The sequence below is a fragment of the Tachyglossus aculeatus genome, chromosome 5, assembly GCF_015852505.1.
Source record: "Tachyglossus aculeatus isolate mTacAcu1 chromosome 5, mTacAcu1.pri, whole genome shotgun sequence".
Classification (NCBI taxonomy): Eukaryota; Metazoa; Chordata; class Mammalia; order Monotremata; family Tachyglossidae; genus Tachyglossus; species Tachyglossus aculeatus.
Genome location: NC_052070.1, coordinates 102,176,275 through 102,192,716, shown reverse-complemented (window position 1 = coordinate 102,192,716; position 16,442 = coordinate 102,176,275). Strand labels below are relative to the sequence as shown.

The 16,442-nt window shown below is 54.8% G+C and overlaps 2 protein-coding genes across 6 annotated transcripts; one reads left to right on the top strand and one right to left on the bottom strand.

Annotated features, from left to right (window-relative positions):
- Positions 1–795: 795 nt before the first annotated feature.
- Positions 796–7,927, bottom strand: LOC119928625 (39S ribosomal protein L46, mitochondrial-like). 2 transcript variants are annotated; one of them, XM_038747066.1, is made up of 4 exons: positions 7,480–7,927; positions 4,867–5,056; positions 3,888–4,061; positions 796–1,087 (listed from the first exon to the last, which is right to left on the bottom strand). In XM_038747066.1, the coding sequence occupies exons 1-4, from the start codon at positions 7,705–7,707 to the stop codon at positions 945–947; spliced, it is 735 nt and encodes a 244-aa protein (XP_038602994.1). In that variant the 5' UTR covers positions 7,708–7,927; the 3' UTR covers positions 796–944. The 2 variants fall into 2 exon arrangements, with proteins under 2 accessions (XP_038602994.1, XP_038602993.1); XM_038747065.1 differs by having other exon boundaries at positions 796–1,204; positions 7,480–7,815.
- A 113-nt stretch (positions 7,928–8,040) lies between these two features.
- LOC119928627 (28S ribosomal protein S11, mitochondrial-like) lies at positions 8,041–16,442 on the top strand. Of its 4 annotated transcripts, none has more exons than XM_038747069.1 (6): positions 8,041–8,189; positions 10,142–10,249; positions 12,761–12,856; positions 13,417–13,546; positions 14,171–14,236; positions 14,420–15,175. In XM_038747069.1, exons 1-6 carry the CDS (start codon positions 8,128–8,130, stop codon positions 14,525–14,527), a joined length of 570 nt encoding a protein of 189 aa, XP_038602997.1. In that variant the 5' UTR covers positions 8,041–8,127; the 3' UTR covers positions 14,528–15,175. The 4 variants fall into 4 exon arrangements, 3 of the variants coding, with proteins under 3 accessions (XP_038602997.1, XP_038602996.1, XP_038602995.1); XR_005451095.1 differs by lacking the exons at positions 8,041–8,189; positions 10,142–10,249 and adding exons at positions 12,942–13,116; positions 16,404–16,442 and having other exon boundaries at positions 12,773–12,856; positions 14,045–14,236; positions 14,420–15,039; XM_038747067.1 differs by lacking the exons at positions 8,041–8,189; positions 10,142–10,249 and adding an exon at positions 12,942–13,116 and having other exon boundaries at positions 12,773–12,856; positions 14,045–14,236.

Below are 16,442 nucleotides of genomic sequence, written 5' to 3'. Positions count from 1 at the left end.
CTCCAAGCCCCACAGGGTCATAGGGGCCACTCGCTGTTGCAGCCGGCTGGTCGGGCCAGACCCAGCCAGGTTCGCGCCCGAGTCTGTTCAGGGCCAGGAGGGAAGTGCCCACATAAAGCCAAGCAGCACCCGGCTGATTCGGGGCCGACTCGGATGGCTGAACCCTTCTATTGCCTGGGCAGGGAAGAGAAGAGCTTGGAACCAAGGTCGGCAAACCTATTACTCCAAACTCACAGGTCACTAGGCTGCGAACACGAAGCCGAGCGGCAGGAGGAGGCTTTGTTCACCTAGAATAACAGGCCTGGCCTGAGTCTGCTTTGCCTTTCCCTCAGGCCTCGGGCCGGGCAGCTCCCAGCCAGTCCCGCTGAGCATTTGCCTCTCACCCACTCCAGAACTGCAATGTTCAGGAACAACATCTGGGAATACACAGTAAGCGCCCCCAAAATACGACTGAATGAATGAATGACCCGCTGGCAGCTTTCAGAGAGGTATCTTGCGAGAGCAGAAAGAGATAAGAACAATAATAACGCTAATAATGATTGTGACATTTGTTCAGCACTGTACTAAGGGCTGGAGTACTTACAAGATCATTCGGTTGGACACAGACCCTGCCCCATATGAAGCTCAAAGCCTAAAGGATAGAAAAGATGCCTTTTCACCACCCCCTCCACCTTCATCGTCTCCTCCACCTCCTCCACCATCATCACCACCACTCCCTCCACCTCCTCTTCCACAACCACATCCCCCTCTTCCCCCACTCTTCCCGGTGAAATCAAAGACACAAGACACCTAGGAGTTTTGCAGCTCTCAAATCGCAGAGAAGCAAGAAGAAAATGGGTTTATTCTTCAGGGTTGGGAACCCGATCTATTCCTTCCAAGCCAAAACAGCCACCAGTCACCGGTGGCATTTTTCGTGGCCTGACACCACCAAAGTGAGGGGTCCATTAGATGTCCACAAAGAATCGCCTGACCTGGTCGAGGTACTTTGGCTTCAAGTAGTCGCCCAGCTCCTCTCTGCTGACCCATACGTAGTGGCCTTCCTTCCTCCTGGCCAGGGAGAGTTCTCCTTCTCCTTTCTGCAGGAAGGCTTTGAAGAAGAATACTTTGGCCCCTAAGCTCCCCTCGGTCTGCATGGCCTGGGGGAACTTGAATTTGTAGTGCCCACAGGGCGCGTTTCCTAGGAACTTGGCTTGCATTTGATTATCTGGGGAGAGTCGGAGCAGAGATTGGACATTAGTTATTAAAGATGCTGCCTCTCATGGGGAGGCAGAAAAAGGCAAAGATTGCTGAGAATCCCATCAGATTCAGGAAGAAGAGAAGAATGAGGAGCAGAAGAGAGAGAGGAGGAAGAGCACGAGAGAGGAGGGAGGGTGAAGAAGGAGGAGAGAAGCAGGAACGAGAAGGGAGGAGGGAGAGGAAGAATGAGGAGGAGGAATAAGGCGGGATGGAGAGGGAGGAAAGAGGAGAGAGGGAGGAGGAGGAGCAGACAGGCAGATGTAGGAAGAGCGAGGAGAGAAGCAGCATGGAAAGGGTAAGGCAGGACTTCCTCCCTCTGAGGAGGATCCTGGGTTTGCTTCAAGTCCCAATGGATTCCTAGGTCAGGACGAGAGCCACTCTAAGAGTGGGGTCTCCCACCCCCCGCTTTTTTTTAATCAATCAATCGTATTTATTGAGCGCTTACTGTGTGCAGAGCACTGTACTAAGCACTTAGTGATATTTCTTAAGCGTTTTCTATGTGTCACACACTAAGCGCTGGGGTAGGTACAAGTTAAAGAGGTTGGACACAGTCCCTGTCTCACAAGGGGCTCACAGTCTGAGTATTAATCTCTTTCCACTAGGCCATGCCGCTCCTCGAGATTCGCCTAGAAACAGCATGGCCTAGAAGAACCTGGGTTCTAATCCTAACTCCACCATTTGTCAGCTATGTGACCCTGAGCAAGTCACTTCATTTCTCCATGCCTCAATTACCTCATCAGTAAAATGGGGACGAAGGCTGTGAGCCCCAAGGTGGGCAGAGCCTGTGTCCACCCTGATTAGCTTGTATCCACTCCAGTGCTTAGCACAGTGCCTGGCAAGAAGTTCCATGATTTGCCCAAGGTCACCAGGAGGTAAGGAGCAGAGCCAGAATTAGACTATCCTCCCCCACACACACTTAGCACCTTGTTGGGCAAGCACTCTGTCTGAAATGACCTTAAGCACTTACAAGATGCTAAGTGTGTGTGAGGGAGGATGGGGGAAGAAAAAGTACTGAATCTTTATTACTCACTTATTAATTTCTATGAATGTCTGTCTCCCTCCCTAGACTGTAAGCTTGTTGTGGGCAGGGAACGTTTCTGCCGACTCTGTTGTATTGTGCTCTCCCAAGCGCCTACTACTCTGTGCCCTGCACACAGTAAGCTCTCAATAAATACCCTTACTGATGATGATTATACAGATGAGGAAACTGAGGTACCAAGAAGTTCCATGATTCGCCCAAGGTCACCAGGAGGCAAGGAGCAGAGCCAGAATTAGACTATGGGTCCCTGGACTTCAAAGCTCGTGCTCTTTCCATTTGGCCACATTGTGTCTCTAAGGGCCAGGGGGTCCTCACCTCCCAGGTAGGAAGGAGGCCCCCTAGGATTTCCAACCTTGCTGCCCTTTCAAATCTTGAGGGTTTGTTTTTTTAAGGTATTTGTTAAGCACTTACTACGTGCCAGGCACTGTTGTAAGCACAGGGGTAGGTACAAGTGAATCAGGTTGGACACAGTGCCCTTCCCACATGAGGCTTCCAGTCTTAATCCCCATTTTACAGATAAGGTAACTGAGGCCCAGTGAAGTAAAGTGACTTGCCAAGGTCCCACAGCAGACAAGTGGCAGAGCGGGGATTAGCACCCAGGTCCTATAGTCCCCACAACCCCACACTTCGCCGGCCAGTCGACCTGGGAGGGCCAGACTGGGTGTCCTCCAGACTGTAAACTCACTGTGGGCAAGGAGTGTGTCTGTTCATTGCTATACTGTACTCTCCCAAGCGCTTAGTACTGTGCTAGGCATACAATAATCACTCAGTAAATACAATTGAATAAGTGTTCAATAAATATGTCTGTCTGCTGAATGGGAGAGCTGGGTTAGGCTGGCTGGTCTGGAAGAAGGGTCTGTCCCACCATCTACCCCAGGCCCACGTCCTTCCCCTGGCCTGGAATGCCCTCCCTCCACACATCTGCCAAGCTAGCTCTCTTCCTTCCTTCAAAGCCCTACTGAGAGCTCACCTCCTCCAGGAGGCCTTCCCAGACTGAGCCCCCATTTTCCTCTCCTCCTCCCCATCCCCCCTTTCTTCCCTACCTCCTTCCCCTCCCCACAGCACTTGTATATATTTATTTTGTTAATGATGTGCATATAGCTTTAATTCTATTTGTTCCGACAATTTTGACACCTGTCTACATGTTTTGTTTTGTTAATAATGATGGCATTTATTAAGTGCTTACTATGTGCAAAGCACTGTTCTAAGCACTGGGGAGTTTACAAGATGATCAGGTTGTCCCACGTGGCGCTCACAGTCTTAATCCCCATTTTACAGATGAGGGAACTGAGGCCCAGAGAAGTTAAGTGACTTGCCCAAAGTCACATAGCTGACAAGTGGCGGAGCCAGTGTTAGAACCCATGACCTCTGACTCCAAAGCCGGGGCTCTTTCCACTGAGCCCCGCTGCTTCCCCGCTGCTTTTGTTGTCTGCTTCCCCCTTCTAGACCGTGAGCCCGTTGTTGGATAGGGACCGTCTCTATATGTTGCCAACCTGTACTCCCCAAGCGCTTAGTACAGCGCTCTGCACACAGTAAGCGCTCAATAAATACGATTGAATGAATGAATGAGAGGGAGAAGGGAGGAATGAGGAGGGAGAAGGGACAGGCTCACCGGAGAGCTCAGCCAGGGCTCGCTCGGCTGTTCCTCGGAGTGTCTCGCCTGCCCGCCACTCGGCCTGGGGGAGTAACCACACCTCCTGCTCGCCCAGCTGCCCCTTGACCAGCAGCACCAAGTTCCGGTCCAGCTTCCGGTTCAGGGAGGTCCGGTCATTCTTCAGATCCGCTTCTGCTGGGGCACAGCCAAGTCAGCAGGAGGGGAGGTGGGCCCGGGTGGGCCAAAGCTCAGATAGCTAAGTTCTCTTTTTAGACAAAGGGATTTGTCAAGCACTTACTAAATGCCAGGCACTGTATTGAGCGCTGGAGTAGATACAAGAGCATCAGGTTGGACACAGTCCATGTCCAACATGGAGCTCAGTCTTAATCCCCATTTTACAGATGAGGGAACTGAGGCACACAGAAGCTAAGTGACTTGCTCAAGGTCACACAGCAGGAAAGTGGCAGAGCCAGGATGGGAACCCAGGTCCTCTGATTCCCAGGTCCATTGCTCTTTCCACTAGACCACACTGCATTTTTTTTTAATGGAATTTGTTAAATGCTTACTATTTGCCAGGCAGCAAACTAATTGCTGGGGTAGATACAAGCTAATATGGTTGGACATGACCTCTGTCCCACATGGGGCTCACAGTCTTTAATCTCCATTGTACAGCTGAGGTAACTGAGGCACAGAAATTAACTGATTTGCCAAAGTGGTGGAGCCAGGATTAGCGGCTAGTGCCCAGGCCTGGTAAACAGAAGGACCTGGGCTCTAATCCTGGCTCCGCCACCTGTCTGCTCTGTGACCTTGAGCAATTCACTTCACTTCTCTGGGCCTCAGTTCTCTCGTCTGTAAAATGGGGATTAAGACTGTGAGCCCCACGTGGGATGGATTTTGTCCAACCTGATGATCCTGGATCAATGCCAGTGCTAACTATAGTGCCTGGCATATAGTAAGCACTTAAGAAATAAGTGCCCCCTCGACTCGAGACAGAAACCTGTTTCACGAGGTCCCGGCTTGAAGCGCAGGGCTGTCTGCTCCCAGGCTTCCTCCAGGTCTTGGGCCAGTACGATATCCTCCTCTTCGTCGTCCGAATCGTACAAGTCAGCTTTTCTCCGCTGCAGCCGACGCGCTTCCTGCAGTATCCGCATCTCGTGGTCCGCGTACAGGCTCTGCTCCACCTCCAGCTATGGGCGCGGGGCATGAACCAATGTCAGGGACCCACCCAGAGGGGCTTCCTTCCTTTTGGTGGAGGAGCCGGTCTGGCCACCCCAACCCTGTCAGCCCCGCTTGAGACCGAGCCTCTGCTCCATCTGCTTATATCGACCCCAGTGCTTACTACACTTCAACGACTAGCGTTGTTATGATCCTCAGCATTCAGTGATGATGATGGTATTTGTTAAGCGCTTACTACGTGCCAAGCACTATTCTATGTGCTGGAGTAGATGCAAGGTAATCAGGTTGTCCCACATGAGGCTCACAGTCTTACACCCCATTTTACAGATAAGGTAACTGAGGCACAGAGAAGTGAAGTGACTTACCCAAAGCCACAGAGCTGACAAGTGGCAGAGCTGGGATTAGAACCCACGACCTCTGCCTCCCAAACCCGGGCTCTTTCCACTAAGCCAAGCTGCTTCTCATTTACTGAGGACCTACTCCGTGCAGAACTAAGTGCTGGGGTGGATACAAGCTAATCGGGTTAGACACGGCCCCTGTCCCACATGGGAATCAAGGTCTTCATCTCCACTGTACAGATGAAGTAAATGAGGTGCAGAAATGAAACGATTTGCCAAAGTGGTGGAGCCAGAATCAGATCCCAGGTCCTCTGGCTCCCAGGCCCATGCTCTTTCCACTAGGACACACTGCTTCTCTGGCTTAAGCACTCTGGTAGGGGGAGTTTGCTACTTTCTGCTGAACCCACTGAGGGCTGAAAAAGTGTTATTACTTCACCTCCTACCCCAAAAGAAGCAGGTTCCATATGGGGCTCATAATCTAAGTAAGAGGGAGAACAGGTATTGGATCCCCATTTTGCCAGTGTGCAAACTGAGACCCAGAAACTAATAATAATAAGCACTTGGTACAGTGCATGACACCTAGTAAGTGCTTAACAAATATCACAAAATGAATAAATCCAAAGCAGAGTTGGTCCATTCCCTATTCACAACGACCTTACATCATAAAGGAGGAGAAAAACGTTCATATAAATAATTTATACAAATCTAAAGATATGTACATAAGTGTGGTGGAGTTCAGGGTGGGTTGAATATCAAGTGCCCAGAGGTCACAGATCCAAGTGCACAGACAAGGCAGAAGGGAGAGGGAGCCAAGGAAAAGGAGGCTTAATTGGAGAGGGCCTCTTGGAGGAGTTGTGATCTTAACAATGCTTGGAAGGTGGGCAGAGTGGTGGTCTGGTGGATACGGAAGAGGAGGAAGTTCCAGGCTAGGTGGAGGATATGGGAAAGGGGTCAGTGGGGAGATAGAAGAGATCAGGGACCAGTGAGCAAGCTGGTGCTAGAGGTGTAAAGAAGGGAAAAGAAGCCCACTGGGATGCAATCGGGAGATGAGGTTGAGGGGCACCTAGGGGAAGAAGCCCAGGTCTGGGATTCAGAGGACCTGGGTTCTAAAGCCAGCTTCCCCACTTGCCTGCTGTGTGACCTGGTGCAAGCCACTAAACCTCTCTATGTCTATCTCACCTGTACAATGGGGGTTCAAACCCTGTTCTCCCTCCGATTTAGACGGATAGCCCTGTGTGGACGATCTTGTATCTGTCCCAGTGTATAGAACTGTGCTTGACACGTAATCGCTTACCGAACAGCACAGTTATCATTACCAGGGTTCCCAAAATTTCGTGGGAATCGGGATTCAGTCTGCGGGACAAATGGGGGCCGGCCAAGGAAAGGTGGTCCCTGGGTTCGGGCAGGGATGCCCGGGAGCCCGAGGCAGTCGTGGCCGGTAAAGGTTGGGGGCTGTTGAGGTGGCACTGAGTAGATGACGCTAGGACCTCGACTGCCCCCTCTGCCCCTGCCCTCGTCTGCCCCTCCCCTGCCCTATACCTTCGCTGCTGCCACTGTCCTGCACCCACTACCCCCTGCACCCTCTGCCACCCACACTTTTTCCCCCTCCCCTCCCCTGCACGACCTGCACCCTGCCCTACACCCTCAACCCCCTTGCACCCTCCGCCCCTGCGACTGCCCTGCACACTCTGCCGCCCTCACCTTTGCACTTTCCCTTGTCCTGCCCCTTCTGCTCTGCACCATCTATCCCCCATCCCCTCTACTCCTACCTACTGCCCCCTGCCCTGCACCCTCAACTCCGCGTGCCCCCTGCACCTTTGCCCCATCCCCTGCATGTCCCGCCCCCTGCCACTGCCCCGCCCCCACTCCCCCCCGCCCCCTCTGCCCCCTCCCCTGCGTGCCCCGTACCCTGCCGCTGCTGTGCCCCCTCCGGACCCTTCCCTGCATGCCCCGCACCCACTGCCCCCCGCGTAGCCGCTGCCTCCCTCCCTCCCTCCCTCCCTCCCCATCGCCCCCTCTGCCCCCTTCCGGCCGCCCGGCCGTGCCCCCTCTGCCCCCCGCCCCCTCCCCGTGCGGTGCCCGGGCGCCGGAGGTACCTGGCGCAGCATCCGGTCCGTGCCCTCCTGGAGCGGGGTGAGGGGCTGGGCGAGGAGGGGGGGCCTCTGCAGGCACAGCGCCCCCAGCAGGCGCCACGGGCTCCCGCCGCCCCGGGACGAGCCCTGCAGGCCCCGAGCGCCGGGGCGCCGACAACGGGGGCGACACCACCGCGGGCCCAGCGCCGGGCCCAGCGCCCGGCCCAGCGCCCGCCGCCAGCAGGACGCCATCCCCGGCTCCCCGGCTCCCCCGCTCCCCCGCGATGCACCGCGCCGCCACCTTCCCACAAGGCCGCGGGGCCGGACCGAACCATCCCGAGGAGAGGGGAAGGGAGGGGAGGGGGGAGCGGAGCGGAGCGGAGCGGGGGCGGCCCGGCCGCGGCCCGGTCCGACGTGATCCTGGACGGAGCGCCGTGGGGACCGGGGGCGCACAAGCGCGTTGGCGACCGTCTTCTTGCTTTATCGAGGTGGAGCTACAGGCCAGGTGGGCGTCGCGGGTCTCCGGGACCCGTGGAACGGGACGAGGCGGCGGGAGCCCCCCCTCCGCCCCGAGGGAGGAGGAGGTGGTGGTGGCGGCCCGGGACGGGGGCGGGGCCCGGTTGCCCGGTTGCCCGGTTGGCCGTGTCGGGCCCGCTCGGCCGCGTGTTGGCCATGTTGGCCGTCCTGGGGTCCGCCCGCCGGGCCCTGCTGCCGCTGCGGGCCCGGCCCAAGGGGTAAGTCTCGGGTCAAGCGCCCCCGACCGCCCCCCCCCCCACCGCCGCTGACCCCCAACCCCCCGACCCTGTCATTCCTCCCTCCCTCCCTCCCTCCATTCAATCCTTTTGATCGAAGCAGCATGGCCCGATAATAATAACAGTATTTGTTATGCGCTTATTATGTGGCAAGCACTGTTCTAAGCACTAGACCGTGAGCCCACTGCTGGGTAGGGACCGTCTCTATATGTTCCCAGTCGCTGTTCTAAGCACTGGGGGGATATACAAGGTTATCAGGTTGTCCCACATGGGGCTCACAGTCTTATTCCCCATCAGGCACATGAGGGAACTGAGCCCCAGAGAAGTGAAGTGACTCGCCCAGAGTCACCCAGCTGACAAGTGGTGGAGCCGGCATTAGAACCCACGACCTCTGATTCCCAAACCCATGCTCTTTCCACTAAGCCACTTTGCTCCTCTGGCCTAATGGCCCGAGCCCGACCCTGGGAGACAGAAGGACCTGGGTTCTGATGCCGCCTCTGCCAGTTGTCTGCTGGGTGACCTTGGGCAAGTCGATTCCCTTCTCGGGCTTCAGTTCCCTTGTCTTTCAAATGGGGATGAAGACTGTGAACCCCATGTGGGACAAGGACTGTGTCCAACCTGATTAACTTGTATCTACCCCAGCGCTTAGAACAGTGCTTGGGACATATTAAGCGCTTAGCAAGTCCCATCATGATTGTTACTACCGTTATTTGTTGAGCGCTTGTCCGGCCCGGCCCGGCTTGTAAACGCCCGAGGGGAGCTGATGTCCAGCACAGGATGGGACTGGACTGGCCCAGAGTGGGGTCCAGCCCCTTCCAGCTTGGGCAGCTGGGCAGGACGCGTGCCCTCCCTGGGAAGCAGCAGGGCTTAGTGGCAAGAGCCCGGGCCTGGGAGTCACGAGGTCTTGGGTTCTAATCCTGACTCTGCCACTTGTCTGTTGTGTGACCTTGGACAAGTCACTCCCTTTCTCTGGGCCTCAGTTCCCACATCTGTACAATCGGGATTAAGACTGAGCCCCATGTGGGACAGGGACCGTGTCCAACCCGATTTGTTTGTATCGAACCCAACACTTAAGTAATAATGATAATAATAATAATGATGGTATTTGTTAAGCATTTACTATGTGCCAAGCACTGTCCTAAGCGCTGGAGTAGATACAAGGTAATCAGGTTGTCCCACGTGGGGCTCACAGTCTTAATCCCCATTTAATAATAATAATAACTGTGGTATTTGTTAAGCGCTTACTATGTGCCAAGCCCTGTTCTAAGTGCTGGGGGGGGGGTAGATACAAGGTAATTAGGTTGTCCCACGTGATGAGGTAACCGAGGCATAGAGAATAATAATAATGACGGTATTTGTTAAGTGCATACTATGTGCAAAACACTGTTCTAAGTGCTGGGGAGGGTTACGAGGTGATTAGGTTGCCCCACGTGGGGCCCACAGTCTTTATCCCAGTTTTACAGATGAGGTAACTGGGGCACAGGGAAGTTAAGTGACTTGCCCAAGGTCACACAGCAGACAAGTGGCGGAGCCAGGATTAGAACCTTCTGACTCCCAGGCCCGTGCTCTTTCATGATGGTTTGATTGTACTTTCCCAGCACCTAGTACAGTGCTCTGCACACAGTTAAGCACTCTTTAAAGATTGATTGATAGAATAACTGGAAGGAAACAAACATGTTTACTGACTCTGTTGTATTGTACCCTCCCAGGCGCTTAGTACAGTACTCTGCACACAGTAAACGCTCAGTAAATACCATTGATAGACTGTAAGATCGTATGGACAGGGAATGTGTCTGCTAACTCTGTGTAGCGTATACTCTTCCAAACGCTTAGTACAGTGCTCTGCACACAGTAAGCGCTCAATAAATACTAGTGATTGATTGATTAACCACCCACTTCCAACCCCATTTAACCTGGCTTGTTCTCCTCTGCAGAGGCCCGGAGACGGCCCTGGGCCGGGCAGCGCACGCGGCCCCTGGCAGGCCTCAGGCCAGAGTGGAAGAGGAAGCAGTGGAGCCCCACCCCAGCACGAGTCCCTTCAGGTGAGGGCAGTCCAGGACCTCCTCACATTTTACGGTATTTGTTAAGTGCTTATTGTGTGCCAAGCACGCTACTAAGTGCTGGGGTACCTGCAAGCTAAGCAGGCTGAACACAATCCGGGTCCTACATGGGGCTCACCATCTTAATCCCCATTTTACAGATGAGGTAACTGAGGCCCAGAGAAGTGAAGTGATTTGCCCAAGATCACATAGCAGACGAACGGCAGAGCTGGGATTAGAACCCAGGTCCTCTGACTCCCAAGCCCGTGCTCTTTCCACTAGGCCACGCTACTTCTGCGTAAGTCTCTTCCATGTGGACTCTTCTTCAGGAACCTGTTGGATAATAGCTATTGCGTTCATATAGCACTTTGTGCTAAACACTGGGTGAATATAAGTTCATGAGGCTGGACACAGTCACTGTCCTACACAGAGTTTACAGTCTGTCCCATCCCCGTTTTACAGTGGAGGCAACAGGCCCAACGAAATTAAGCGGCTGACCTGACTCAGCTGCCTGGCCTGCTGAGAGACCTCTGGCAGGTTTTCTGGCCCTTGGTGTTTTCTTCTCTAAAATGGGGCTTCAGTACTTTTCACCGTCTTACTTGGACCATGAGCCCCATGTGGGGCAGGGAGAAGCAGCATGGCTCAGTGGAAAGAGCACGGACTTTGGAGTCAGAGGTCATGGGTTCAAATCCCGGCTCCGCCAATTGTCAGCTGTGTGACCTTGGGCAAGTCACTTCACTTTTCTGGGCCTCAGTTACCTCATCTGTAAAATGGGGATTAAGACTGTGAGCCCCCCGTGGGACAACCTGATCACCTTGTAACCTCTCCAGCGCTTAGAACAGTGCTTTGCATATAGTAAGCACTTAATAAAGGCCATTATTATTATTATTATTATTATTATTCCCACCAATGGGATTAACTCGTAACTTCCCCAGTGCTTTGAACAGTGCTTGACACACAGTAAGCACTTAACAGATAGACTGTGAGCCCTGTGTGGGACAGGGATTGTGTCTGACCTGATAATCATGTATTTACCATAGGGCTTGGCATCTAATAAATGCTTTACACATCCTGCAGTTACTGTTATCCATTATTATTATTATCCAAGATCACCGAGGAGGCCAGTGGCCAAACGGGAACTCATGCCCCGTCTCCTGACTTCCCTTCCCGTGCTCTCCTCAACCAGACCACCCTGCCTCCCACCCAGGCTGGATGTTCAGGAAAAAAAAAGTCGTTTTTGGGTCTGGGCAACTGGGGACAATTTCAGGGCCTTGTTTGTGGCCACAGCCACCCCCGGAGCTTGCCTCAGGGCTGGCTCCCTCCCCCTAGAGCTTGCCCCAAGGCCAGCCACACAGCTCCAAGGGGTGTGAGCAGCAGAACTCTAGCAGTTCTGACCAGCACAGCCTCCATATCTCTCCCACCTTCCCACCTCTCTCCTGGCCTCGGCCGGACCCAGGATCTGTCCCAAGCCACACTGCTTTCTAAGGAGAGCCCTGGCCAAGGATGCCTGCCAGCTTCCCTCTCAGGCCAGGCCCAGACTACTGGGCCCTGGCCAGTTTGGAGCCCGAGGAGTGCTATCCCTGTGTGGCTACTGCCCACCCTCTGCTTTCTGCCATAGGGTCCTTCCACGTGGCTCTTTCTCTGACCTCAGCCAGACCAGTGGGAAACTGGTGGTTCCTGGCACTCCCAAGCTCTCAGAAACCCCTTGTGCCCTAGCTCCTGCTGGCGGAGAGGGTCAGTATTGAGAAATCCTGGGCCTCGGAGTTAGAAAGACCTGGGTTCTCATCCTGGCTCTGCCACATGTCTGCTCTGTGACCTTGCACAAGTCACTTTACTTTTAATGATATTTATTAAGCGCTAAGTATGAGCCAAGCACTGGTCTAAGCATTGGGGGAGATTCAAGTGAATTAGGTTGTCCCATGTGGGGCTCACAGTCTTAATCCCCATTTGACAGATGAGGTAACTGAGGCACAGTGAAGTGAAGTGCCTTGCCCAAGGTCATACATCTGACGTGTCAGAGGCTGGATTAGAACCCATGACCTCTGACTTCCAAGCCCGGGAGTCTTTCCACTGAGCCATGCTGCTCACTTCACTTCTCTGTGCCTCTGTAAAAAAAAAAAAAGGGATGAGTCCGAGCCACATGTGAGACAGGCACCGTGTCCAACCTGTTTAACTTTTATCCACCCCAGTGCTTAGAACAGTGCTTGGCACATAGTAAGCACTTAACAAGTACCATAATCATATTATTATTACCACATTGGATTCTAGCCCACAGGCCTATCTACTCTGGTCTGCCGCAAGACCTTGGACAAGTCAGTTCCAACCTCTAGGCCGCAGTCGCTCTCCGACATCCACACGGAGTTGTGAAACTCCCACCCGGCGGACTGGCCGGCCCCCGTCCCGTGGAGTTGCGGAGGCTGGACTGGCCGGATCCGGATGGTTCTCTGAGAACCTCGCGTGTATCCGGTGGTGATGCCCTAGACCTCTGTAGCAGTGTGTCCTCCGCCTCAGCAGTATCTACCCTCCGGTCCCCGGCCAGGAGAGCGCCTTGTGGGGAGGAAGGATGTTTGAAGATGTTCCGATAGCGCACGTCAAGGTCACGTACAACAAGTAAGCCGGAGGTGGCGTCTGGGGCCCTGAGCTTGCCCATCGTCCTCCCAGTCGGGAGAACTGATGGAGACCTCTGTCTGGGCAGAGCCCGGTCTTGGCCACCTGGGACCACAGAGAGAAGTAAAAGCCATGGCCCCCGTCCCACCTTCAGGGAGGTTTCCGAGATCTCGCCCCTCGGATGGCCTGTCTGCACCTGGGGAGCTTGAGGCAGAGGCGACCTCCTGCCGCTTCGGGGCCTCAACATCCCGGTCCTCCCCTGGGTGCGGAGCTGGGGGTACGTGGGACTGGGTGGGTTGGGGTGGGGGCCTCCCCGGCCACGGTCCCTGCCTGAAACGGAACAGTCAGGGTAGTAGGGCCTGTGTCCCAGGGGGAGCCGCTGAAGCCTCAACCTCTGGAGGCTGTTTGCCTCTAACCATTCATTCTGCACTTTTCCCCGCTGCCTGGGGAGGGGCAACCCTGGCCTGCCAGCAGGAGTCCAAGGGGGCAGCAGACTGCAGTGGCAGGGGCAGCGGATGGGTATTCCCTGTCTTGTCTGACCCTCTTTCTCCTCCTCCTCCTAGCACCCACATCCGGGTGGTCTCCTCCAAGAACCAGCCCCTTGCCCGCACATCCTGTGAGACAGAGGGGTTCAAGAATGCCAGGAAGGCCACGGGCTTCGCCACCAAGACAGTTGGCATTGCAGCCACAGTGGTGAGAGGGAGAGGGAGCTCCAGCCATCGGCCAAGAGCTGGGTGGCTGCCGGTCCCTGGCTCTAAGGGGAGGGTGGCCTGGGGAAAAGCAGCTTTCGCCCACCTTACCCCTTCTTCCAGCCTTGCTACTTCCTCTGGCACGAAAGCAATGCCCTTGTTGTGGGGGCGAGGGTCGCAAAGCAGGGTCAGGTGCTCCCTTAGGAAAGGGCTGAGCCCAGTCTCACAGCCCCTGGTGGCCCATCGGGGTCCAGAGATCTGTTGTGCTGTTCTCTCAACCCTGGAGCAGTGAGGGACCCTAAGCGATGTCCACTAGAGGGCAGCGCTGACTTGCGCTGGGACACACGTGGGAAAGCCAGGCCCGCCGAGCTCATTTTCCCTCAACTCCACAGTGCGTAGGGACCTGCCTCTGTCCCTCCCTGCCACCACCCCCTTCCTGCCAGGATCCTGCTCTACTCCTCCCCAGTCCACACCACCCTCTCCCTGTTCTTCTACCTGCCAGGACCCGGCTTGGTCCCTCCCTGGCCCACCCCAGCCCACCTGCCCTCCAGGACCTTGCTTGGTCTCACCCCGGTCAACCCTTCCCTCCTCTCCAGCCAAGACCAAACAGATCATTCCTTCCCTGCAGAAAGCCACGGTGAAGGGGGTGACCCATGTGCGGGTGGTAGTGAAAGGCCTGGGGCCAGGGCACTTGGTAAGTATCTGTCTCAGGGAAGGGAGGGGCGGGAGGACCCAAATGTCCCTGTTGGCCTCCCCTTTCCAACCTCATCCCACCACAGCTAACTCCCGGTGACCCCCAGAAAGTTAGGGCTGGTGAGGGGGATGGGAAGCGGGAGGGAAGACGTTATCCCCAAACCTCCCTTCTGCTTTCTTGCAGTCGGCCATCAAGGGGCTGACCATGGGCGGCTTGCAGGTCGTCTCCATCACAGACAACACCCCCGTCCCGCACAATGGCTGCCGCCCACGCAAGGCCCGTTGGCTCTGAGTGGGGTAGCGGGTCTCCAGGCTCGGGGGGCTCTGCTCCGCTCCTTGCCGCGCCCCTCTGTGGGGTCCCGGGCCACCAGCCGAGACGAGGGAAAGGATGCAAGCTCCTCCCTTGTCTTATCAAGCTTTGAAATGAAAATGTCCCTTCCGGTCCGGCTGTGTGTCTCCTTCTTTCATGCATCCCCTCTTCTCCCCCCAACTCCCCTGCCTAGCCCCCAAGGGCTCCCAAGGAACTCCAGCTCCACCTCCAGACTGCAAGCCATGGTTGGTCTGTCTGCCCCCTCATCCCGCAGCCTCGGAGTGGCCGGAGGGGACGCCGCAGCTCCAGACTTCACCCATCAGGGCTCCGACCCACAGCTGGAGAAACAACTGACTGGCATCATTGGTTTATTTGTTGAGCTCATACCATGTGCAGAGCACTGAATGAAGAGCTGGGGAGAGTACAGTACAGCAGAGATGGCAAACCCGATCCCTGCCCACCGGAAGCTGGGTGTCTTTGCCCTCGAACTCATCGTAAGCATGGCGTGAGTCCCCGTGGTGGGCAGGAGCACGTAGCCAGCACTGGAGAGCGGGCCAGGATAATGATCATTATAATAATCGTGGTATTTGTTAAGTGCTTATTAGGTCCCAAACACCGTGTTAAGCGCTGGGGTAGGTTGGAGACAATCTGGTCTGGCAGAGTCCCTGTCCCGCCTGGAGCTTGGTGCCTGAAAGTAGAGGGCAAGGCCCCTGCCCTAGTGGAGTGTCCAGTCCAATAGGGGTGGGCACGGACAGCCTGTGAACAACGGGGATGAGCGGGAAACCAGAAATATGATTTGTCACCGCCCAAGTAAACAAAAAATGATTTAAGTGCAGGGACTCAATAAGGCAGGCCTGAGTGAGGGTAGCTCATCATTTTTATTTATTTTTAGTGGTTTTTGTTAAGTGTTTTGTTTCATGGTATTTGTTAACCACTTACTATGTGCCAGGCACTGTTATAAGCCCTGGGGTAGATAGATACAGGGTAATCAGGTTGGGCTCGGTCCCTGTCCCATATGGGACTCAGTATTATCAAGCAAAAACTCCTCACCCTCGGCTTCAAGGGTCTCATCACCTCGCCCCCTCCTACCTCACCTCCCTTCTTTCCTTCTACAGCCCAGCCCTCACCCTCCGTTCCTCTGCCGCTAATCTCCTCACCGTGCCTTGTTCCTGCTGTCGACCCCCGGCCCACGTCATCCCCCTGGCCTGGAATGCCCTCCCTCTGCACATCCGCCAAGCTAGCTCTCTTCCTCCCTTCAAGGCCCTACTGAGAGCTCACCTCCTCCAGGAGGCCTTCCCAGACTGAGCCCCCTCCTTCCTCTCCCCCTCCTCCCCCTCCCCATCCCCCCACCTTACCTCCTTCCCCTCCCCACAGCACCTGTATATATGTATATATGTTTGTACATATTTATGTCTATTTTATTTGTACAGATTTATTTATTTTATTTTGTTAATATGTTTTGTTCTCTGTCTCCCCCTTCTAGACTGTGAGCCCACTGTTGGGCAGGGACCGTCCCTATACGTTGCCAAGTGCTTAGTACAGTGCTCTGTACACAGTAAGCACTCAATAAATACCATTGAATGAATGAATGAATGAAATATTAATCCCCATTTTATAGGTGAGGTAACAGACACGCAGGAGTTACGTGACTTGCCCAGGGTCACAAGGCAGACATGCGGTGGAGCCGGAATTAGAACCCAGGTCCTTCTGACACCTGAGCCCATGCTTTGTCCCCTAGGCCATGCTGCTGCTTACTTGGTGCCAAGCACTGTACTAAGCACTAGTGTAGAAACAAGCCAATCAAGTTAGACACGGTCCATGTCCCAGGTGGGGATCAGTCTTAATTCTCATTTTTCAGATGAGGAAACTGAGGCCAGAAAAGTGAAGCGATTTGCCC

Coding starts and splice junctions, on each gene's coding strand:
- LOC119928627 (XM_038747069.1), top strand. CDS start 8,128: ATGTTGGCCGTCCTGGGGTCCGCCCGCCGGGCCCTGCTGCCGCTGCGG. Junction 8,190..10,141: donor CTGCGGGCCCGGCCCAAGGG/GTAAGTCTCGGG, acceptor TCTCCTCTGCAG/AGGCCCGGAGACGGCCCTGG. Junction 10,250..12,760: donor CCCAGCACGAGTCCCTTCAG/GTGAGGGCAGTC, acceptor CCGCCTCAGCAG/TATCTACCCTCCGGTCCCCG.
- LOC119928625 (XM_038747065.1), bottom strand. CDS start 7,707: ATGGCGTCCTGCTGGCGGCGGGCGCTGGGCCGGGCGCTGGGCCCGGCG. Junction 5,057..7,479: donor CGGACCGGATGCTGCGCCAG/GTACCTCCGGCG, acceptor CCGCGCCCATAG/CTGGAGGTGGAGCAGAGCCT. Junction 4,062..4,866: donor GCCGGGACCTCGTGAAACAG/GTTTCTGTCTCG, acceptor GTGCCCCAGCAG/AAGCGGATCTGAAGAATGAC.